Consider the following 25,418-nt stretch of genomic DNA (forward strand, 5'->3'; position numbering starts at 1 on the left):
TGTTACCTTGAAATGTGCTTTTAGAGCCTCTTCTGCTGTAAAACTGCTTCACTGGTTTGACTGTATTTGACCCAAGGGATATCTGCCCTGTAAGGAGCTAGAGCTCTCTGGCTAGAAGCTGGAAAAAAGAGTTGTTATCACTCAGTGCCCTTGAGAAACTCCCTTCCTATGTGGGAATCCTGTACCACTTAATTTAATTGGCATTAGGAGGCATTGACCTGTGTGATAGCATGCAGCAGGTGTAACAGCTGTATCATCCAAAACAGGTTATCTTCTCATTCTGTATTGAGATGTTGAGTCAATGCAGATAGCTATGACTGTTTATATGCTTTTGATTACTTATGTGCTCTAGAGAGCATGTATTTGCTTGTTATATCTCCTTGCTCTTTTCAACAAAACTATTTGCATGTTAAAATGCACTAGAAATAGCAAATTGTGCTATTCATAGTATTACTTCTGAGTTACACAGTCTTTTTGAGTCCGTTGCAGCTCCCGCCCCTGATATTCCAATGACAGTTCATAATGTTGTCTGCTACTTCTCCTCTTCCTCGCTGTTTTGAACCTGATTCTTTTCATGAGCCATTGCAGTTTGAGTGTAACTGCTGTGAAGTAAGGGCATCCTGGTCCAATGGGCTTTTTTGATATTTGTTAGTCAGAATTCACAGCTCACTGTAATTAAGGTCGGTGTCAGACAAGGGAGAGGAGATTCAGGACCAATACTTAAAGGTTGAGGCCACCATTATTTTAACACACATTTGTGGGTGTACTTGAATGTGGAATATGAGCATGAGTAATCACGGGCTTAAGCTAAAACCCCAAAACTATACCCCAAAAGGCACAGGGGCATATTCTGTGGAAAAACAAGACCAAAGTGTTCTTGGTGCATTTTTGGGTGTATGTTGCAATCCGTTTCTGTTCCAAGACAAAGACATGGAGAACCACTGGTGGCTTCATACTTTCAGAAGAACGAAGGAGGTCAAAACTTGGTCTGCCAGCTTTTAAATGTGACAGTTATTTTGCTTTCTTTCTTCTTGCTGGATTTCTTTCCTTAATTACTTTTGCATGAGTGCTTTTGGAAAGTGAGAAGATGGAATATATTAGCCTTAGCTGTATCTAGCTTCTGCAGGATTCATTGAAAGTATATGTATTTTTGTATAAACTGTATAAATATTGTGTGTTAGAAAAGAAATCTAATACTGTGCTTTCTCATCCAAACCCAAACCCAAATAATGCCATCTTTATTAATAAATGACAATGCAGATTGATTTTATTATTGTTAACGGATTAAAATACGTAGGCAGCTCAATAGCAGCAGAAGCATAAGGCGTCAATAGCCAGTAATACATGAACCTCTTAGCATTATTTGTGATGATGATTCCTGTCAAGTTCAATTTTGGTAGAAAAGTGAGTTGCCGTTTTGGGTTTACTAACAGTGTCTTGACCTTTTCTCCCTTTTGTTGCCAAGGTGTGACAGGTGTCTGGAGCGGCTAAGCAGTATGACAGTCAGCCTGTGCTTTGTGTCAACTGTTATTCATTAGCCTTAAAAATGACATGTGGTTCTGTACAACTCAGAAATGTGTTTATGCCCATTAATACATCCTGTTTAATGGACAGTATATGAATAGAATGTTGAGTTGCTCTCCTTTTCCCTTTTTTTTTCCTCCTTTTTTTTTTTTTATTTGTTTGTTTAGTGTTGTTATTGAATATGTAAATGTGCGATATCTGGGAAGTTTCAAGCTGTGACTTCCATATTGGCATTGTTAATCCTTGTTTGCCTGCTGCAGTCTGCTTTGGTTGGTACCACACTGGGCTGTTGCAGTGGGTCCATCGGCTTTCTCCACTGGAAACCTTGTGCAGTGCTCACTTTCAAGGTGCCACTTCCCAAAGAACATCACAAGTCCCTCCACCTGTGTCACGGATGTTGCTGTACCTGTCACTGGGCTGTGCTTTTGCCATCGCTTGAATCGGCAGCTGGGCTGTGCTTTAATCTGACATTAGCACACACTACCATTAAAAAGGACAGTCTGGTCTTCATTTCTCCCTGGGAGTGTGTTCTTTCCCCCCTTCCTTGCCAAGGCATTAGTATTTGCACAGGTGCAGGATATGCTCTTTAAGGTTAGAGTTCACCTTCCTGAAGTACACAGGAGTCCTTGGACAAGAGGAATGACCAGCTCTTCGCATAGAGTTATAGACTTTTGTCAGACTTAAGTGTGCATGTTATTTTAATAAGCTAAGATGGGACATTTGCTTGTGTATATCTGCAGAAAAGACAAAAATTTTTTGGAAGTAGAGCAAATAAAGGGCATGAATTGGTGTTCACGATAGCCCTGGTAATCACATGGCATAACTGCTTGGGGGCTTAAGATCAACCAGTTTTTCCCTTTTGGGCTGCCTGGGTATCTGTTACTCAAAGACATCCCAAACACAGACCTGAGTAAGAGAGAAGGAAGTTGAGAAATGGTAGTTGATCCCAAAGGCACATTTGAACAAAAAAACCCTTTCCCTATGTCTCCCATGTTCTTCATGTGCATAACAAAGCTGTGATCTCTCAAAAACTGAGAATGCATTAGAGACCATAAAAAATTAAACGTATGCGCAATTACTGCATTTTATGGTGTGTGATTTGTGGCATTGTAGGTGTGTGGAGGTCTTAAAGAATGTGTGTTAGGCCATCTGGGCAACAAGGAGGAGCTGGCTTGTACTAAAATACAAGGTATTTCTGCAATGGAGGAGTGATAAAATGATAGCAGTGAAAGTTCTGGCAGACTTTAGTTCTTTGGAAGCTGTTACTACTATTTTTTAAGCAGTTTCTAACTAATGCTGAGGTGAAATAAGAAGGTGGGACTAGTCAATCTAGGGGGAAAATGAGTAATGTTACCTAAAAGCAGGATAGTGCTTCAAGGGATGTGAGACATGAGAGTTGCCTTTCTCTTCAAGTTGACTGATATTGCTAAGAAAGAATTGTAGGGAAGGTGTTAGAGGAAAAATTGGAACACTTTAAAATATGGATTAGTATTGGAAATCCATGTGTATTTGCCTTTTGGGGATGTAAAAAGTTACAAGTAAGCCTGACAAGCCCTCCATTCTTGGACTGGGTGAAGAAAGGGGAGTGCGTGCTGGTGGTCTGTGAAGGGTCTCTGTGGGGTTTGTAACGCCCAGTTTGGTTGCTGGGAGAAGGGAGGCGGCATTTGGATAGCCACAAAGCTCTCCTCTTTTAACTTACCTCTCTTCCTGAGGTAAAGGTTTGTTGTCTCTTCAGCAATGAAGTCATTACCTTGTTTAAATTTTAAAAAGGATAACACACAGACTAATGCAACTTTTAGCATGCTGATTTTGGTACCTATATACATTACTGGTACCGACATGTTTTGTAATGAATGAGACTTAGTTCTGCTTGCTATCAGGATAGCCTCACTCTCTGAGAACTATTCATGAGCATGAAGGACCCTCTGCACAAAAACTTGATGTTAATTTCTTATTTTTTAGCCTGACTGCTCCCTATAGAGCACATTGTCAGATCAGTAAATTGTGATCTCCTGAGAGCTCTATTCTTGAGAAACTCAATACAATTCCTCTGGTCCCTGCCTGTCACTCTTCATGTAGTTGACTGCGTCATAATCTGAGTGTTGGTGACTGTTGTTTCTTGGGTGGATGTTTTGGTTGTGTTGGCTGAATCTGTCTTCCTACTTATTTTACTGCAGTGTCGGTGGGGAATCATGTTCATGAGATGTTTCAGGTGCTCTTTTTACCCACACTATTATTCACTTGAGATTGATTACTAAATTTCTTATTCCTTTTTTAGGAAGATGCAAATCTACAGATTTGCATTGTGGCCCCAAAGCAGCAGTAAATTATACAAATTCTGGGTACAACAAACTCTACTTGGGGTTGTTCTTAGGCCCTTAGTTAAATTTCTCATTTGTAAGGAAAATTGGTGCTGCATACACTCCAATAATAATAATAATAATAATAATAATAATAATAATAATAATAATGTCTAGCAGTACTCCCACATCTGCTGTCACATTAAAAATAATGAAGATAGATAAATAATGAAGATAGATAAAATATTAATTATCATATTTCTCCATTTGGAGATATACCTGGAAGCCACTCTGGGGGACAGGAAATATCTGTTGTCTTTTGTTTGAACAGAAGCAATTACTATTTAATTCTAGTAAATGGGGACAAACAGACTTAAAGCTCCCAGGCTTCAGTTATTTCCCCCTCCCCCACTGGCATCAGTCACATCAACTCCTGTAGTCCTGAGTATACATCTCATTTCAGAAAGCAGTTTTGGCAGATGACTTCCTGCTTAACAGTATACAAATAATGATATCCTAAAAAAATGGCGTATTGTGTTTAAATAGCTCCCGCTTCCATTGCAAATGTGAAGTTCTCCTGGCCTTGGCTTGTGGAGTTTGGTACTGAGATCAGTCCTGTGTGATAACACTGTAAAAAGTAAAATTTAAAAAGTATTAGCAAGTCTTGTCAACACTTCTGGAGCTGGTGTAAATTTTGAGTTGGATGCTTCCTCCACTGGGTGCCCAGGTCCTATGGCAGTGTTCCCAAAATAATTAATTACCTGTTTTTGCTGAACTGTTCCAGGAAGTTCCGTACCTGAAAAATAATTCAGGGTAATACCAGCATTGTTCAGGTGCTTGCTGCTGCAACATCTGAGACACATTGCAACTAAATCAGGGAAGAATTGGAGGTTTAAGGCATTTTCTTAGAAATGCACATGTTGTTCTGTAGCACTCATAGGTTTTTTTTCCTTCCAGTCCATGAAAGGCTTCCTTCTGAATTGAATCTGCATGTTTGCATGTGCACCACCTGAAGGTGTTTTGTTTTACCAGGCATAAAAATGTTTAATGTATGCTGTAAAGCAGAAAGTACCTTTAGAGAAGTTGTCAGTCACAGCTGTTCTGCTATGTTGGGGAAGAGGAGTAGGGCAAAAAAAAAAAAAAAAGGTACAAGTTGTAGCAGTACCAAAATGAGAACCAACTCACAGGTTTGCTTTTAGTATTTCAAACAGTTGGAAGTCCAGCACAGTTCCATTTGAGAATTAATAGCTTAGTATATTCTATTAACGATAAGTGAATTTCAGCTATTTCCTGAAAAGCAGTTTGAACTGACTCCCTTGGATGCACGTCTGTTGGTATCCTTGATGTATTTCTTAAAGAGGAGCTATTTCTATGTTTGCATTACTCTTGCCTAAACCTGTTTCCCAAACTATTTTGAAATCCCCACTGTATGTACAGCAAGAGACTGTATAGTTGCAGTGTGTCAGACTTGGTAATTCCCAATATCCCTCATCTTTAAAAGAAATCAGTTGCTAATGAAAACTTAAAAGGAATAGAGCAGAATAAGGGTATTTCAATTATAGTTCCAGTATTTGAATTTGAGATGGTGATTTCCCAAGATCTGAAAGAAGAATTACTTAGTGAACTTTGTGATATGAATAGAATCTTCTAAAAAATATTTGTAGCCTTAGGAAAATTAATCTGATGCAGCCAAATCAGTTTCCTCTGTGGTATGAGTATAAAATGTTCCTACTTGATGTAGGAAACAGAAAATTAGGCCATCTTTCTGTTGCTTTCTTTCCTAGATTGATAACTCTTTTGCAGCAACAACTCATTTGTGGTCACTATTCCATTATGTTGATATCTGCTTTACATATTATGAAGTTTAAGGTAAACTACTGTCAAAAAAGTCAACAACAGCTTGAAGATACTGCATTTTGGTTTTTTTTTTCTAGGAAATACGCATGTTTTTTGAGATTGATATAATGTTGGAAAGCAGAGTTCTGTTGAAAGGCCATCTTGTTAGTATGCACAGGAAAACTGACCCTCAGTACCATTTCTTTTCTGTAATCAAATTATGAGTGAAATACCATATTTATTGTTTGGGTGAGGATTGGGGCTGTTTCATACTTATGTCAAATTGCTGTACACTGGTGACACATCTCTCAAAGCTGTCTCCCTGTCTTTCTGCCCTATTTCTGGACATGTACCTGCACCCAGTCTCGCTAGCAAAGAATATAAAAGCCTAATACACCTAGATATAAGAATATAATATCTTATTCTGTAATGTGTTTCAGTGCACTAAAGGATTTAATCAATAATGTTCAAAACTGACAGCTGGGGAATGCCTGAAGGATGACAGGTTGTCACTAGGGATGATACAGGATGCACTGTGTGTGCATTTTTAGTAAGAATGAATCTCTCTAGAGCCCAAGGGTCTTAGGAAATGCAGGAAACTTGAAGAAAATCCTAAATCCTACAGCAAAGTAAGCTCACTGTTGTGTTTGTGTTAGTCTGTTGTGTTACTGCTGGTCAGCATCAGGAGGATCTCTAAACTTCTGCAAGGTGTTTTCTGGGGGCTCATGGCTTTTGCAATAATTACATTGATTATAAGCACAATTCAGAAGCATAGCTTATGCATTATTAGCGTTGATGTACAAATGTCAGTCTTTCCTATATGAAGGAAAGGCACCCTTGTACTGTAGTTGTTTGTTCTCTGGTTATTCATGCTGGCCTACCACAGGTAATCTTTTCTTTGTCACATTATTGATATGTTTTCCAGTCTACATAAGCTTCCCTGAAGTGCTTCTGCTTGCGTTGCTTGGTCTTTTGCTCAGAACTTGTTAGAAAGTTGTTAAGTATTTACATGGTGTCTTCTATAAAATATGAGCACTGAAAATGTAAAAGTGAGTCTTTGTATTCCCCTTTAGTCTTTGGCTGCCATGTAACTGCGGAATTGAGAGGTTAGAGTGAAGTCCTGATTCTTTCTCAAGCTTGATCTGTTCAGACCTGAAGGCAGATTTGCAAATTGCCAGCTGACTGAGATGGGCCCTTGTTCAAGCAGGCAATTCATAAGCTCAGAAAGGGAAAGATTAACACTCATGCTTAAAGAAAATAAAAGAAAATGAGGAAAGCTATATTTTCAACTATTTGAAAACATGAAAATACAGTAAAATTGTTCTTACAACTTTTCAGCAGAGATATAGCAAAATGGTTTTATTAAATAGATTTTAAGTTACACATGTCATATATGGTTCTCTTTTTTTCTTAATCCATGATTTATGGCATGGCTTTCCAATTGAAATGTTTGGTGTGTAATACAATATATATACTGAAGTTTTGATTTGAACCTGATAACCTATATTAAGTTTGATCATGTGTGGGTATTAAAAGGGTTTACAGTAAGTAGGAATCAATTGTAATAAATGACATATGTTAATACCAAGTTCTAACTTTGCTCAGTGCCCACAGCATTGTTCTGATTTGAAGTAACTCACTGCAGTTAAATTGAGCACATACTCGGAATTGGCTGAATTTAATTGCCTGACTGTTTGCTGTTTGTTGTCATGATACTGCACAAGGTCTGAATACAGGAGTCTTTAAAAAATGAGATGTCCAAAGTTTTCAGCTCTTCATCTGTCAGACATGGGAGGTGAAGCGTAGAAGACCTTTAGAGAAAAGACTGAGAGGAAAAAACACCTTTAAATCACTCCAGGGAGAGCTTCAGAAAAGCAGAATCCAAACCAGTGCGTCTCTGTTTTCAAAGCAGCATGTGCAGGCATAGCTGCATGACTCTCATTAAGTTCATCTGAGTCGTGCAGCTAAAGCCCCATGCAATGTTTTGAAAATGTAGGAAATAAAAATGGTCTTAAACCAGACATCTGGGCTTCTATCCAGTTTTCCGGTGATAACGTCTGAAGCATGCCGTTAATAAAGCATCATCCGTGGGCTAAATTATTAAACTATAGCACTCTTTGCAGAAGGCATATAAGTCAGTTTTATTTAAAAAACAAAGCAAAGGAAAAAAAAGCCAAAAGGTTCTGTTCACTCTTCAGCAACCACTGCTTACCACAGGGCCCTTTTTGCTTTTGGAATTCATTAACATTTTTCCCCTCTCATACTTTGCAAATGTATTTTTGACTTCTTCCCACAAATGCTCACAGGGTACCTATCTCAAGTCCATGATCTACTTTTAATTTTTCTGGTAAAGTACCTTCTCTTTGGTTCTTTGTCTCAGGTGAATTTCTGTGCTACACAGGTGTCAGGATGGAAAAAACCCACACCTTTTCAGAGATGGAGACACTGCTGTTTCCTTGTCCTTTGTTTTTTGATGCTGACTGTAAGGTAGTGATGTCAGCAAGATGGTGAGGAAGGTGATATAATTAACTACTGCTATAGATGGTGGTCTTCAGGAGCAAGGTTTGGTTTTGCCTTCAAATACCAACAGCTAAACTGTGTGCAGTTGAGAGGTTATTTTAAGATTTCCATAAGTATAAGTAATGTGATCATTACTATACTGTAGTCTCAAGTATGTTATCACTTCATAAGTGTACCAGTTTTGACAAAGGCTAGGTTTTGTCCTAATCTAGTATAAGCATGAGAGGAATTACTAAAAATGTAATTGTGAGAAGATGTGCTACTTACTTTGTTGTGACTCAAATGTCTTCTGTGGCTTTTTGGAGTACTGGAATTTAATAAAATGATCGTAGTATCTGTAATTTTGCCAAGTTGATGGCAATGCATGCGGAGCAGGCTAGGAGAAATATGCCTGCAATGGCTTTGGCAATTAGGAACACTTTCAGTCTTGAGAAGTAGTGTGCAATATGCATTTATGCCATACTTGTGTATAGGTTTTTTTTAAATTAGCCAAGGTATAAATTATTTTGCAGTACTTGATTTACTTCAGTGTATATGGTTCATCTTTGGAAGACATTAGAATTGTTGGTTATAACTCTGAATTTAGTGCTGTGTTGAGAAGAAGCTTTGTGCTGTATTAGAAATAACCTTGAAAGGTTTTTAAATTTCCATGCAAAGCAAAACAACTTTTCTATGAGTTGCATGTTTTACCTCTTGTGAGAGACTTTGACATTGAATGCAATTAAAACCTGAAACTGCCAATATTCACTTTTCTGGTAATTTTTGGGGAAAACTAACATAGCGGTTTTGAGTACAGTATCTTGTTTGAAATATGATTTATCCTGCAGATTTATCCATGAAAATAAGTGAGTTGATTTTACAGTTCAGTAGTATGCACAGTCATACTGTGAACTGGCCGTATCAAATGAATGCCCTTTTTTTGTTGTGTAGGTGCTTTGTTCTTAGTTTTTTTAATCATGGAAAACTCAGAGTTCTCAATGCTCTAAAGTAGTCATGTCAACTAGTTTCTTCAGAGAAGAACCCTCTTACATGAAAAAGGATCCACGAGTAGCCCTTTCAGCTCCTCACTTCCTTAAATCTCTGGTTATATCTCCAACAGTGGGAAGAAGGGAGAGGCTTCCGTAGAATCTAATTATGTGTTTTCTTGTGTGAGGTCTGTTAGTTGGAATCTGAACTTGAAGTCTGGAAACATAAAATGGTAGCACAGTAGTTCTGGGATTAGGGTGATGATTTCAGCTGAAAGTTGAAGTAACTTGTGCGCTGTTTCAGAAGCATGTATAATACATGGACCCAAAAGTGGACATGTTGATTGTGAGGTAATTCAGATGATTAAACCTAAGCTGCTGTAGCTTTTACTTTAGGAAATATTTCTTAACTTGTCAAATTCCCTTCCTCTCTAAAAGAAAATATTCAGTAGTCTTCAGTTAGGACATTGTAGTATCTGAGCAAAAGAAGCATACCTGTGTTCATACTAGAACCTGATACTTGTAAGACAAACTAGTAAGACAGAGGTTGAGGATAACTCCCTGGGAATGACTGAAGGCATCAAGGACTAAATGTTTGTATGTCAGCCCCTTACAAAGGACCTCCAGCCTACTGCAGCCCAGGAATTACAAGTGTCATACAGACAGCACTTCTGAGGTTGGGGCTTTTTGTCTGTGTCTTATTTTCAGCACTGATAGGGGGAAAAAAATCCCCAGCTTTGAATGGCAGCTTCTGAATGGCAAGATCACTGATGCGCGTAACCACTTGTCATCTTAAAGTGATCTGAAGAGCTGACATTATAGCAGTGAAAATGGATTGGACAGTGTTTCTGGTGATTAACCAAGATTAAAAGAATTTTTTTGTTTTAAAAGCATTACTTACATTTATACTTTACCTGAAAAATGCCAAGTTTACTAAGGGTAGAAAACCTGACATGTATATTCTGGATGTATTTCTCCAGAAGTGGTTGGATACGGCTATATGTAGTGGTACATTCTCTGTTGTTAAAATTGAGTGACTGAGACAGATCCCAGTGTAAAGTGGTTTAAAGTTTCTTCTAATATTTGAATAGTGCAAGCAAAATAATAAGCTTTTTCCCCCACCTTTCAACCTTCAGAGCTGAAATCCCCTAACAGTGAAGCAAAGGCTATTTCTGACATCCTCCTTCTCCCCATATAGTCATCCAAACTATAAACAAATGTTCCCTTGCCTGTCATATGGGCTTGTCTACACAAGGAAGTTACAGTGGTTTAACTGCAATGTGATAGTAAATCCACTTAAATGGTTCCAAATGTTCTGTGAGCACTCTAAGCCTGATTTAAACTGAAATGATAGCCCGGATAGTTTGTTCCACAGACTTAAAACCTGCATTTAAAACTGAGTTGATTGTTGTGCTGCAGTATGGAAGACAGTCTTAAATGAAACATTAAGCCACTGTCTGTTGTGATATTCCATTTGGAGTTGAAATGACTCTTTCTGAGAAAGTGCTCCTGAGAGCCTGGAGGCTGGGAGAGCCCCATGCAGTACAAGGGTGACTTGCTTTGTTTAGTTCCAGATGGGTCTCTGGTGTCTTTTGAGGAAGCAATATCTGTGCTGTGTTTTTCAGTTTTTTGAGAGAGCTGACTACCAGGCTTATAGATGTGGACTGGCTTGTGTCCACACTGCTCGGGGTTAGCACCTGGAGGAATAGTAGGGTTGACTGTCTTGTGGCCCTTTGTTCTTGTTCTCAGTAGGCCAACTGTGTGGGGTGCTTGGAAGTGCTGGGAAGAATGAGATTTATGTTTATAGCATTAGTGAGGTCTCGTGTTGTGGATATAGGGCAAGATAAGAGGATATTTGAGGGTACTAAGCCTACCAAGATGGCTTAAAGGACTATGTGTGTTGAGGGTGACAGTTTTCAGACGAGCTGTGGACCATATGCAGTGAAAGGCATTTCATAGCTTAAATGCTTTTGCCAATGGATAATCTTTCTAATGCCTAGATTAAAAGGCTACCTCTTTTACCTCTTTGAAGCATTGTTTAGGACAAATATTTTTACTCCCCATCCTGGCCCCAAAAAATGTGTTGGTGATCTGGGGTACCACTCTGTTTCATATATATTGGTCACCAGCCCCATTTTTCTAGGTAGAGTTGGTAAATATCTGCTGTTACATCAAAGTATTCAATATTGCTAATTAACCAGCTGGTCAATCTGTTGAAATTTGTGGAGAGGCAATCCCTCAACTTCACTTGACTCACTAGTGTCCTATTCATAATGTTTCTTTCCCTTTTTAGCCAGGTAGGTCCTAAAAAATATACCTGTCAGCTGCTGCACAATCTTCTGATTCATATAAAGGCTTCACTTGAGCTCACTGTTTTGAACCCTACCTGAAAGTCCTCATCAAAAGGTGTTGTGTTGCAGGGGCTAAAGAGGAAATGGGAAGGCCACAAAGGAATAGAGCTGTTGCAGGTTACTACATAGGCAAGGCATGTAGTATGTCCATAAAACTGGATTCCGGTTTCCAGATACTGGGTGATTACCTGAAATTTGTGTGGTTCGTAGTTTTCCCTAGGGCTTGGCATGCATGCACTGGTAAAAATAGGCATCAAGGTGGGATGAGCCATTTGTTTGAATGGATATGACTGTCTTGATACTCTTATGCAAAAAGTTACCATTTGGAAGTTACCAAAAAGTTACCACTTTGTGGAATTGAGATGCTCCTTCAGGAAACTGAGCCCTTTCCCAGTAACCAAGATGTTAGGAACACTGATATATGTTTCCAGGGAGGAAATAATGTAATGTATATGACTTGAACAGGAGTTTCCCCATACAGCTGATTACTCTTATTTTCTAGACCTTCAATTTGCATAAAATGCTGTGATGGTTCTTTTTTTATTTTATTTAAAGGTCTTACTGCATCTTCACTCAGATGTTAAATGGCAACATTCTGCACCAATAAGAGCTACTGTACTAAAGATGTATATTGTTCCTATCTAGAATGAGGGGAGAATGCAAGAGAGGGAAAACCATAACTCTGATTTAGTTGGGCAAATTTTCATGTAATAGATGGTTTCCATACAGAAGAATGTCTTCTGAAACCTCTACTGTGTTCAGAAGAGTTTGCTATTCCAAGAATTCATTAAGAGGGGGTAAATACGCATCTCTCCATCATTTAATCCATTTGGCTTGCAAATAGAGCACATCTATTTCTGCCCTCCTGCTTTCTTCAGGTGCTTTTATGCACCTGAATCTAGTTCTGAAGTACAACTACTGTTGAAGGACTAGAAGGGATGTGTACAGCAGCTAGATCAAGTGAATCGTAGTACAGATGCTTTCTGTACATATTTCCCTGCCTCCCACTTTCTCATCTAAGATATTTTTCCGAGCTACTTTGATTTTGCTTTGTACACAGCTATATCAGAAGATACAGCAAATGCTCTAAAGGCTCACCAAGAATTTCTTTGTACATATCACAGTGAAAGCAAGCTAATCGCTTTCCAAAAGAAGTTCAAACATTATTTTTTTAGTGAGAAGTACATCAATAAGTAATTTACCAGTGAAGTGATTACACATGTTTACAATGTGCTGCGTATTTTGGCAAAAGATGTTTAGGACCCAATTCTTTTAGCTTTTGCCAGCACGTAAAGAAATAAATTTAGACTTAAGTTATCAATATTGTATGCATTTTCTACGTGAGAGGAGAGACAAGGAGAGCAGGGGACAGGCCTTTGGTGAACTAGCCTTGGAGCCTTAAGGGAAGGAGTAGCATGTTTAAAAGCAGCCATATGAAAAGGAAAATGCTAAGTCCTGTTTGTTTTTAGACTGTCCCACTGGCCAAGAAAATAATTGTATTACTAAAAATGGAACAAATGCAATAAAAGTAGGGGGAAGCTTTTTAGATTGCATCATGTGGCCTGGTAATTTTGGGCTAGAATGTTGTCTCTGTGCTGAAATGCTAATAGAGTTGTGGGTAATGAGAAACATGGGCTGCTCATGGGATTACCCTGTAAAGGTTTGCTCTTGTCAGTATGACAGAAGATGAGCTGCAGTTTCTGTAGTGGTTTGACTTTTCTGTTGCTAATTTTGCTATTTTCTTTGGCTTCCGAGCTGTCAGAAAACTTCTTATAAACTTCCTGGATAAAAGTAGCTTAATTCAAGGTCTTACAGAGACTGAATTTTATTTCGTAGGAAGAAAGGGGGGAAAAACAGACTTGCAAGGGGAACCTGGCACTTCATGTAGCCATAACAGGGAATCCTAAGGGGACTGCGGTTCCAGACCTAAAATGACCTTGCTATAGAACTGCTCCTGTTACACTTAATTCAGCAGCTCTGCAGGAGGATTCCTTTATGTGATGACAAGAAAAGCAAAGTCTGTGAACCTGCATTTATAACTGTAACATAAGGGATTTCTGCAAATATAAGTAAGAAGGGAAAGAATTGAAGTAAAATATTCTCTAAGATAGGAGCTGAATAGTGACAGGGTCTTGGTCACCATCAACTTTATTCATTGAGTTCTGGGATTGCATCTGGTCCTTGGAAATTTTAAAATAATCTTGTTTACTCTAAGACATTGCCTAGATTCACATCCAAGAAATAAGAATGTACAGCTATATTTTAGCTGCATTAAATGAATATTGATTTCCATATTAAGTTTTATCCTAGTGCCCTTTGTGCCATATGCAGATACAAATGAATGCATTTGGACGTGGACTGGTAACTCTGTTCAGCAACATATAGCTTAAATGGAAACTGCCAGCTACACAATGCTATGAGAAGAAGCAAACTTAGGAGCAAAAGTAGTACCATTTTCTTAATGGATTACACCATTCTACATGGTTCTTTCTGTAATTCAATACCTATCTTACTCCTTCCTGATAACCTCTACACCTAAAGTGTTAATGCTTCTAGATTAAAAAAAAAAATCTTTACTACGTGTTCCCATGTTCTTGCGATGGTATCCTGGGGTACTACAGGAATGAAGTCTGGGTTTGGGATTTTGTTGTGTTTCACCAAACTGGATCTGAAAACATGATGCTGTGACTTGAGAGAAATAGGCTGCTTGTTAGTCATTTCATCGCATATGTGTGCATATATGTGGCAGAATGTGTGGTACTGTAAGGCCAGTCCCAGCTGGAGTCAGACCTAGATGTATTCTACCAGTGTTCCACAGAGATACATGGTCCTAATGTGGGTATTTAAGTACTGGGGTTTGACATTTCCACTCTCCTCTCACCAAATACACGCAATGTTGGGGGGTGGGTAGGGGCTCCTTTTTGCATTTTTTGTGTTTTTTTTTTTCTAGGGCCAGATTTATGTTCTGTATTTTCTTGTTTTGGTATTGGAGGTGTTGAAATATTTTGTTGTTACAGTCTGTGGTGATGTGTTTTTTTCAGGCTGCAGTGAGCCCTAGTGTACATCGCAGGTATCAAGAACTTTGGTGTGTTTAGCCTCACTTTCGACTTGTGGCATTATCAGGCTTCACTCATGGAGCACTGTGTGTTTTGTTGGCTTTCCTTCTGCTTGTATGTCCAGTATCAGACTGGTTGATGTTTTTTGTAGCTGTTTCTGTGCTTTCTTTCCATTACCCTTACTTGACTTAGAGTAGTAGCATCCTTTCTTCAACAGTTCCCTAATCTTCTGTTTCAAATGCTGCTCTTCTTGCTTTCAGACATATTTTTTCTTAATGGATTACAAGGGCTTAGCAAAATTTCAGGTGGATAAGTTACATGAAACTGTTGATGTTTTCTCACCTATTAATATAAATAATTAAACTCCTGTCCTTTTTTATCTGTTTATTTCAGCACTATAGAACAAATTAAGAATAACAAACCTAAAGCACTTCTTTATCATTGGTTAAAGATCTCTTTTGTGAAGTGTGGGTCCTTTACACAGTTGTGAAATTTATATCAGGACCAGTCTGGCATGATTATGTGCTGAGGAGATACCATAAGCTATTAATAGTCATATTGTACTTCTCAGTTCCATAATTATGTGCTAGTACTCAAGGGCAACTAAAGAAGTTGATTAGGCAAATCTGGGAGGCAAAAGAAAACCCTGACAAAACCCCCCTCTGCTTCCCCCTCCCCCCTAAAATTATCGCTACTGAATTGACTCCAACCCTGCAGTCACTATTGCTGTGTGCATAAGCACATCTTCCATGTCAGTGGAAACCTTTCTTTATAGTTGCTTTCTTGCTGCTAAGTAAAGGAGTATTACAAGTAGTGTTTGCTTTGTAAAGGAAGTCTGATGGTACTGGGAGTCCATGGCATGAGTTTCCATTGCTCAGCAGCAGACAGCAGCCTGGCATGATGTTTCCAGCTGGACCCACCTTGCTCCCCAAGCAGGGGTGGGAGGAGGATGCAGCCAACAAGCTCCTGCCTTGTTTCTTCTAAGCTGGTATCTTCCAGCTGTCTCAGTCTGACTCCCAGCCAGAATAGGACACTGGAAAATGATTGGCAATTTCCCAGCATCATTGGTCCTGGTAGCCTTGCTCTGGCTAAGATTTTAGATCCCTTTGAGCATGCAGATATGTTGAAGCTCTGTGTCCTGATAGGGCTTGACTGAACTGTCCTGAGCCATATTGTTGTATAATTTGAGTTTTGGAAACACACTGAGTCCTGTGGCTTCAAGGTTGTTGCATTATACATCAGACAACCTTAGTGTAGCAATTTCAGCTTTCTTGATACTCCAGAAAACTTAAGGAAAGATGAAAAACAAACTGGGAATAGAGCTGACTCTGTTGAAGGGAAAGTGTTCTGAGGGATTGCTTCTGGAAAGTACACCTGCCGTTTGGCAAGGCAGGCCATTTCTAATGACGTTATCATAGGCTTGCCTCTGTAGCAATTAGTGTGCTAAACAAGTATTAAGTCCCTGGAATACTTCATACCAAAAGAGCTCGAGAAATATCCTACCTTTTCTCTACTTTGTTTCATAAGGTTTAAGAAAACCCCAAAATGTTAGATTACAGCTCTGTTCAGTTTATTCTAATGGGCTGCATATTCATTTTACCAGTCATGTAAACATTAAAAGCATAGTTTGGCGTACTCATTAGATGTTCATGTAATTCAAGGAACACAAAAAAAGTAAACCACCACTCAACAAAAGGCATTTGCATGACCTGCTATGGGGGTTTTTTTAGTGGTGTTTTTTTGTTTGTTTGTTTTTAATACATTAATCAGCGTATTGGGGCCAAGTGTTGCTGGAAGAGTCAAACTTCTTACATCTTAATGGTGATGTATACATCTTTGATGTATACTGTGTAGTCATCTGCAGGTGTGGTATCTTTCCACAGTGCTCAAAACTGCTGGGACAAGCAGCATGATAGTTCTTTAATTACTGAGGAAAAAACCCAGAACTTTGTTGTTTAATTTTCAAGTCTTCAGAATTATTCCATGGATCTTGAACTTTAAGAATTGTGAGTGTGTTTAAGTGTGGGGTGAGGCTCCTCTTGCCCCCTCCTCCTTTTCTGTTCTGCTCTATGCTTGCATCTCCTGTTGAGTGTTGCCTGTGCTGGGGAAGTATATTGGCAGTTGATTGGTTGGAGGACCATTGAAACAACTTGTATAAGGAAGGAATACAATTTTCTGCATATGCTGCTTCTATAAGCAGAGAAAGACAAAGCTGGTAAAATCTCTGTTATATAAACTATACGAAGTCAGCAATGGAAGAAATAACAGCTGTTTTGGCTTATTTAATAAATTAGTGTTTAAAGCCAGGAAATCTCTATTATATTGGCTTCTTTAGTATCTACCTGACAAAACACTGCAGTCAGTGCATAGGGGTTTTTTTAACAATACAAAAGCAGCATGAAGCTTTGAAAATAGTAATAATTTTTAACACTGGCAGACAAGACTGGAGATGATTTTTAACCTTGAATAGGCACTTGTTTGGGGTGCACAGGCCTAGAGCAAATGCTTTTGAATTGTGAAATATCGATCTGTTTTCAGCAAAGAGTTAATAAACACTGGGGGGAATAAAAGGAGTGAGAGAAATATTCCTCAGCAAATGAAGACTGAGTCTCAGGCAGCCATGCCTACCCTGTCAAATCTTATTACTAAGACACTTTACCTGTATTATAAAATTGGTTCTGTACATTCTCTAATGAAGGGATTATTTTAAGGCTGTGAGCATTTGGGCAGGAATAAGAGCCTGGTGCTGAGAGAGAGACATCTGTAATGAGAGATTTTAAATCAGGATACATTATTAATGAACTGCACAGGAGACACACAAACCTGCTTTATTGGGCAAACTGTAAATGAGCCTATTTGGTAAGAACATGCAAAATGTGTGTGTGCTGAGAGAGGATATTTTGAGAATCTAACTAATTTCTGAATAGTAAAGGCATCCAGTCTGGCTATAATTGGTGCCTGTGGCAATTGTTGATACCCTGACTACATTAGCTTTCTGTGCCCTTTAGCAGAATTGGGAAAACATTTCTAGTACTCGTTAAGCTGTCTATTATCAAGACTTCATAAATATACACATTTAGAATAGATGATTTGCTATCCCAGTGCCTTAGAGCACTTAAATAAATTAGTTCCTACTATTTCAGGCATTAATTTTGCAGTAATTATGCATGAAGCAATACTGCAATTAAAATTGCCTTCCAACTTGCTCGGGTTGGAATATTTTTTGAAAATAATACTTGATCTTTTCTCAAAATATACTCTAGAGCAGGTGGATGGGCTGGGTGGCTCAAAACAGCAGTGCAGGACTGTTCTACCTTGAGATCTTTGGCATGCCTGCAGCTGAAGTCAATATTAACCAAGTATTACCATCTGTTGGCTTTTGCTGACCCCTGATTTATTTCCCTCTCCTCTTTCTCTAGTGGCAAAGTGCCCACATCACAGCTGGCATCAAGTGCTTCAGCAGTGGGGTTTCTTATTTAAAGAGTGCGGCCACACTTCAAGGCAGGAACCATGGGCTAGTTTTCAGTTTGCAACATGTTCCAGTTTCTTTTTGCACAGTACCTACTGGTTTCGCATGTTTGCAATATTTGCTGTAATAAAGCACAGCAATATATTGACCCAGATTTCAGCCTTAGGTCTGAATCTCTTTACTTTTAAATTGGACCTCTTTTTCCTTGGGAGAAAAATTTATATTTTGTAGCTGAGTTACAAATAAGCTTTTCCAGCTTTTTGGCAGCTAGGTAATAGTTAAAGTGAAAAGATTTCTTTTTTTCCAGCCAGAAAAGGGGTTTAATAACTTTGGGTCCATTTGTTCATAGCAGTACTGGAGCTGAGCCTTGCAAACCCCTGGAGCTTGGCAAGCCAGGCAGACTTGGCAAGTTTTCCTACCAGCTTACCGAGTCTGAGTCAAGCATAGGTTCTTGCAGCTTCAAATGTATTTAGTACATTTTGTTAACAGGAACGTTGAAGTGGAGGGTTTTTTTCCCTTTGCTGACCCTAAAGTATACCATACTCTCTTTACAAACAGCTGGTCCTTAAACCATACATGACAGTTTATGGCTAGTGTAAAATTTAAAATAATATATTTTAAGCAGAGTATCTGATTTACTCTTGACACAAATGTGAATTTGTGGCAAAACCAAGCATACCTGTTTAATTTTCAGTGTGTCATAACAGCAACAACTTTTACCTTCTGTTTGCAGCCTGTGGTGCACACAGACATACATAAGTGTTGGGAATGTTTATTCTTCTAATTTTCATCTGTATGGATCCTGCCAAAAGAAGAAGAGTTCAAATTGGACTTTGGAAATGGCAGAACACTGAGCTTCCTAAATCTCAGTTCTTCCCTAGCCAAATTATATCAGCCTTGAAATAAGAAGAAAACTTCTCTATAGGAAATTCTGTCAGTGTTGAAAGATGCTGCAAAAGACTAAAAATAGTGACGCCAGATATCTGCTTACCCCAGTCAGACACATCTGTTCTATAGTAATTGACTCACCTCAAGGTGGTTTTAGCAGGGTCTTTAATGAATTGTGCATCACAGTTGTGGTAGGTAGTACCTTTCAAGTAGAAAGAATTGGGCTATTGAGTGGATATTTTTCACTTGTACTTTGACAGTCTGTCTGCTGCTTTGTAAGGTGTCCCAACAGCTATGCTTTTCACAAATTTTATGTGATTCTATCGGTATTGCTAATATTTTTGTTGGGAAATGAATCTAAGATGTTAGATTTGCCTGGTTTAGGGCTTGCCTTCTAGCCATGGGCCAGCTACAGAAAGTCTGGCTGCTTTGTTTTCCCCTCTTGATGGAAAATCAGCAATGTCTGTTGCTGGAGGACTAGTTGTGGGAGGCTATGGTTTCAGAAAGCAATTGTTTCCTAAGTAGCGTGAGCCAATGTTATGAAAGGCCTCATCATTTGCTACCAAACCTTTGAAGTTTGCTTTGCCTAGTGGGATCTAGAAAACTGAGCACAATCTGAGGTTGCCAACTAAGACAGGCTTCTGATTTGTGACCTATTTATGGTTTCTAGAATTGCTGCCTTCATTCATCGTTGCAATTAATTGCCTGGAGATGATAAATGCCTACATCATTATTGCTAAATATCTGGGAGTATGCTTTTTTAAAACTCTGATTCTTCCTAGAAGAAACTCTCCAGTTCCTGACTTGACAGTCCCAAATTAATTGTGGCTTCTCTTTTGGACCTCAGGCTTTCTACCAAAGATCTTTCTTATGTTTCGTTTGAAGAGCTGACTTATACAACTGGCTGAAACACTGCAAGGTTGAGAGTGCGACTGGTCAGTGTGCTACCTCAGGCCATGAAGAGCGAGATTTAGAGAGTATTCTTTCAAGGTTTCAATACAGAGGAAGTGATGATAAAAAGTTGGGATGTAGAGTATTTCTTCTGTCCTTTTTCTGGACAGCTCTGGTGGGGTGAATGCTTAAATGCTTATTTAATTTAATACATATTTGACAGTGTGAAAGTAAGAGGCACTTTTTTTAGGAAACCTAAGAAATATTTTGCAGTATATACTAGGCTGGTGCCTTTTCAGTTAAGTGGTAATGGAGTGAAGCTGGTGGCCCTTAAGAAAGCTTACAGGGGCACTGTAAACAACAAACTGCAAGAAGGGCAGCAGGTATGAAGTGCAAACTTCAGAATAATATATTGTGAAATAAATAGAAATGCCCTACTAGAAAGAGCAGATGAAGGTTTAAAAAATGAAATAAGTTTCCTTAAAAAAGGAAGTAAGTTAAAATAGCTGACCTACTGTGCAAGGCCTGGCTCTAAACAGATGAGTTGGGATCAATGTCATTGCTTCTTACTTGAACACTGAGAGTGCATTAGAACTGATGATTAATTTTAAACAAGAATGGCAATATAATAGCTGTAAGAACAACTGTAGAGGGTCAGAATAAGACCTCAACTAACCCAGTCTCTGATTTGTGAGCAGTGATAGTTCTCTGGCGTACTCATCTGGTGTCCAGCTTTCCTTCTGTGATTTTTTCCGGATTGCCTTTTGCATCCACAGCATCATTTAGCAGACATTTCCGTAGATCAGCCATGTATTGTGTGAAAAGGTTTCACTTTTTCCTTTTGTGTAGCCTGTTGATTTCATGTCTTGCAGCAGCGCCTATTCGAACAGCTATTTTTTATTCTTGACAATCTTGTAAATATTTTAATCTTCCATTAAGTTGCCTCTGTCCCATGCTAAGGAGTCTTAGTCTGTTTAGAAATTGCATCCGTGAAAACAGCAGTAGATCTTGGTGCCGTCTCATTTTCTTCTCGTTGTCTTTCCCCGTTATTCTGTTCATTTTGGGAGGGAGCAGAGAAGAGATCAGATGACGTACAGTTAAGTAAATGCTATCTGAAGTGTTTTGCTGGGCACTAGTACTGCACCAGTGACACCAGAGAACAAACGATGCTGGTAGGAGAGTGCTACCATGTGAATGACAGAATGGTGTCAGAAAAGACACCTGGCAAAGTGCCGTGGGCTCTCAGGGAGTGAGAAGGGAATAAGCTTGGTTGTCACTTCACTGCTCTCTAATACCTAGTGCATCCAGTGCAATGTGAACTTGTGAACTAAATGAAACACAGGATATGCTGCTGTTATTCTTCCAGTTCCAAATTTACTTGGAAAAAGATAATTTTTCCCCTTCTAATTATATTCTTTCCTAAGCTTCTTTCAGTGCCCACTGACTGAGAAACTTTGTTCCAGCCCAGTAAAGCAGTTCAGACTTAATAAAGGTGCTTAAGCAAGATTAGGAGGCTCAAGGAAGTTGGGTCCAAGGAAACGCTCAGAAAAGTTTACCTGTGCAGTGAAGCTTACAGCTGTTTCCTGGGATCGTGGCATTACAGAATCTGTTTGAAGGCAACTTGAAGCCCATATAGTCCAACCTCTTGTTTAAAGTAGGGTGAACATTAAATGCAAACCAAATTGCTCATGGCTTGCCCAGTTGGGCAAGTTTTGTAAGCTTGTAAAAGAATGGAGACTCCCCAACCTCTTTGTGCAATCTCTTCCAATTTTAATTGTTAACTTGTGGGTTTATTAAATAATTATGTTTGCATCATTTTGACAATAAAATTGTCATATAATCATGATAATGTGACTGACAAGCAGATATCACTGCAATTCTGGGACTATAAAAATAGGACACAAGCAGAGCATCCATCAAAACACACCTTGAAAATTCTAATCTTTGCTGACCGTGATGGAAATGAGGTTGGTTTCTGGCTTCAGGCGTGTTAATTTGCCAGTGTTAAGGATGTTGAAATAGTTTGAGGCCACGTATTTATTTTTTTTTTAGAGTAGTGATGCAAGTATAGCAAATTGCTCCATCACCTGAGTATTTTATTTTAAACAAGGAGTACTCAGTCAGTATTTAAAGCGTAAGACTTGAGAGTAACTGCTTGGCACTCCTGATAATTGTTTTTAGAGCATGACAAGGAACTGTCTCCGGATAGTGGTCTGATCCTTCTCTATTTTAAATGGAAACATGTACTGCAGTAGTAATCTAAAGCTTTTTGTAACTTTTCTCTTTTCCAGCTTTGGTTTGCTTTCGTTAATGGATTTTCTGGGCAGATTTTATTTGAGCGATGGTGCATTGGTCTGTATAACGTGGTAAGTGTTGCATGTTTTGACTTGGTAATGCTGGGGACTTGTATATTATTTTGTTGTGCCCCATTTTTCACAGGTACCTGTCATAGACATATGTCAGGGAAGGTGAGTTCATTTGTAAAAGCCATTTTGAATCCACTTTGAGGTAAGAAAGAAATAATCTAAAATTATGCTTTTATTGCAAAAATAAATTTGGGCGAATGCCTTGAAAATAGATGATTAGCCTAATGTAACCTGCATAAAACTCTGCAGATTTTTAGATAGAATTTAATTTCTTATTTCAAAGCATCTTCAGTCTTTTGTACTGAATATTTTGCTGATGTTTCTTAAACAAAATATAGAGTCCTAGTCTTTGAGTTTTGATTAATTTTTTTTCTCTCAGACCCCATAGGAGTTAGATGCTCAGATAAGTGTCATGCAGATGCTTTGGGTTGACTCATGATACATTAGGTACAGAAAGAGAAGTAGCATCACTGTGTAACCAGCATTTTTCACTTGAACCAAGGGCAGGATATGTTAGTCTGTGAGTGATTTCTGATTTTGACTGCGGTCTGCAGAATGCCACACTGTGCTGTATGACTTGATTACTTTAATCAGTAATATTTTTTAATCAATCACATTAATTAAAATCTGAAAGATCTCTGAAACCAAGTTTCATAGCATACCATACACCTGTGTTGGCATTTGACAGTGTTACCTTTGTAATGTTACCACTGAGTGGCCTGGTGCATGAATATATAAGTCATTAGGACGCTGTCAGTGTTGAAGGGTCCTTTGGATTTCTCTTTGCAGGGAGGAAATTTAATTTTTTTCTTTAAGAAACTCATTCCAAATATATGCTAATATAGAAAAAAACCAGAAAATTATCACTGAGTAGTATTAACAGAAACACTTAACTTCTGTCACATTAATTTTAAAAATGATGACACAAACCCTCATATTTCATAAAATTTCATACTCTTAGTGGAAGATATTTATTCAAGGATTTATCATTCTCTTGATTCTCTTCACCCTAATTTCCTGACTGTTACTCAGTCTCTGTCATTCGTATTTAGATATTTGCATCTATTATCTTTAAACTTCATTTGATGAATCTACCTACCCTACCTAAAGCTTCTGGATAAAACTCATCTTCTGTAACCAGTGAAGGAGAAATTAAACCTTGTTTTGTAAGCTTAATATTTTCTAAAATTAGAACTGGTTGTGTGGACTTTTGAAGAGTCAAGTGCTAGTAGGTTATTAGGGACTTCTGCAGTTTGAAGAGGTTAGATTTTGAAATGCTTTTAGATCTGTCATTCTCTTCTGTGCAGATTAACCCTTTCTTACATTAGTAGTCTCACATTAAAATATGAAGTGTATGAAATCACAGTAGCATTATAATTCCTGATTTTGTCCTGGAGGTTTGCTTTCATAAGCAGAACCATTAGAAGATTTACTTCAAGTGAGAACATAAATGCCCCAATAAGCGTAGGAAAGCTGGCAAAATACATTAAAACTGTATCAGAACATCCTTCTTTGAAATATATTGGATCAGTGGTCTTTGTTTCAGTTCGCTACCCCCAGTCTGCTGCCGTTTTCACCATCTGGTTTATCACTTTATGAGCAAAAGATGCACAATTCCCACTGGATCTAGGGTTGTAATTACTGATTCTCACTAGTCTCTATTCCTCTGTGTTGTTCTTTGTCCCTGACTGGCAGCTCGCTCCTGGTGGGAACCACAGCCCGACTTTTGCAGATAAGCATACACACTCGAAACAGTTCATAACTCCAAGCTGCTTCCTAACCTCAAGAACATTTCTCAAACTGTTAAAAATATATGTATGTATAAGATTAGTACTAATGTTTCTGACATAAACTGTTAACGTACAAGGAATTGAATGGAGTTTAGTATTCAGACTTACACAGTGGTGTTATTTTCAGTCTGTGCTTGCACTGCAGACTTCAAGAAACATGGATACCCAAGCTGGCTTTAAATGAGCTGCCTCAGATCCTGGAAACACTTTAAGAGCAGCAAAGTCAAAGTCAGTGGAGGCTAATTTACTCTGCTTCTGGCAAAGCGTCCTGCTGCCTCTCTTGGAAAGCTTCCGAGGCTTGGTCATCTAAGAGTCTGCCCATAGCACAGACATACACTGCAGTTAATTTGTTCCTATCGGTTCATACCTGCCAAGGGAATCCCCAAAGTACCGTAATGCAGGATGGCCTTTGTTTTTCAGTAGATTTTTTTTTTTTTTAATGTGATTTCCACGTTTGCTTTGTCTGTAAACTTAGCTTTGATTAAATATATTACATATTTAATTATGGCAACAACTGCAGCTATATTGGAACCCATTCTCACGCGACTATTTTGTAAAAATACTTGTTGTCTTTCCTTTGCAGTCTGATGTGTTTGATCCTCGCTAGATTAGCTGCTACATCAGAAAATAATGATGCTTGACTTCTTCTTGGATTTGAGCCTATTGGTTAAATATACTAATTTTATTTCGTGTTTCTTTTGTTCATAAGTCAATGTTTGAGAGTTATGAATTGCTGAAATTCATGTTTAGACTTGTTTGGACCACTGAAAATTGTCAAATAACAAGTAGTAGTAAGTCTTCAGTGAAGTCTGGGAACTTTGCTGTTTTCTAGGTAATGAAATATTATCTGAGATCCATTTAAAACTAATAACTGCTTTTAATTAGTATTTGCTTTCTTTGCAGATTTTTACAGCGCTGCCACCCTTTACTCTGGGAATTTTTGAAAGATCATGTACTCAAGATAGCATGCTTAGATTTCCACAGCTATACAAAATTACTCAAAATGCAGATGGTTTCAACACAAGGGTAAGGGAAAGGCTAATTCTTTAAGAACAACTGTGGACATTCTTATTTTCCAGATTTTTCTTGTTAGAAAAGAACTTGTTTCCCACTGTTACTTCTGCTTTATGCTAACCACTAAGATGAGGATGGTTTTGCCTCCCAGTTCTTTTCAAGAATATTTCAATTTTCGAGAATTTTTTAACTAAATTTAAAAAAAGTACTGTATTATAAATAAGGCTTTTCTGCTATGGCTTCAGCTGAAACTGGTCTTGAAATATTCATAAACTTTCATTTGAAGTAAGATTTGTATCAGAGTATGATTTTTCAATTCTCAACTGCTGATAAATAATGGATTTACCACTTCCAAAGGAACTGGATAACATTACCTGGATTTTATTTAATATACATGTTTTCATAAGACTCTCTGCTAGGGTGCTTTTTCACAGCTTTAGTATACCTC

General features: G+C 38.3%; 1 protein-coding gene across 5 annotated transcripts in view; it reads left to right on the top strand.

Annotated features, from left to right (window-relative positions):
- Positions 1–25,418, top strand: part of ATP8A2 (ATPase phospholipid transporting 8A2) — a 313,861-nt gene that overhangs the window by 180,445 nt on the left and 107,998 nt on the right. For all 5 annotated transcript variants that reach the window (XM_027884061.1, XM_027884051.1, XM_027884086.1 and 2 more), the window contains 2 exons: positions 22,092–22,166; positions 24,860–24,982. In XM_027884061.1, coding sequence (XP_027739862.1) covers positions 22,092–22,166; positions 24,860–24,982 — 198 coding nt within the window. The remainder of the gene's footprint in view (positions 1–22,091; positions 22,167–24,859; positions 24,983–25,418) is intronic.

The sequence above is a fragment of the Empidonax traillii genome, unplaced genomic scaffold, assembly GCF_003031625.1.
Source record: "Empidonax traillii isolate 1590-97213 ecotype Southwest subspecies unplaced genomic scaffold, ASM303162v1 scaffold9:size3134949, whole genome shotgun sequence".
In the NCBI taxonomy this organism is placed as follows: Eukaryota; Metazoa; Chordata; class Aves; order Passeriformes; family Tyrannidae; genus Empidonax; species Empidonax traillii.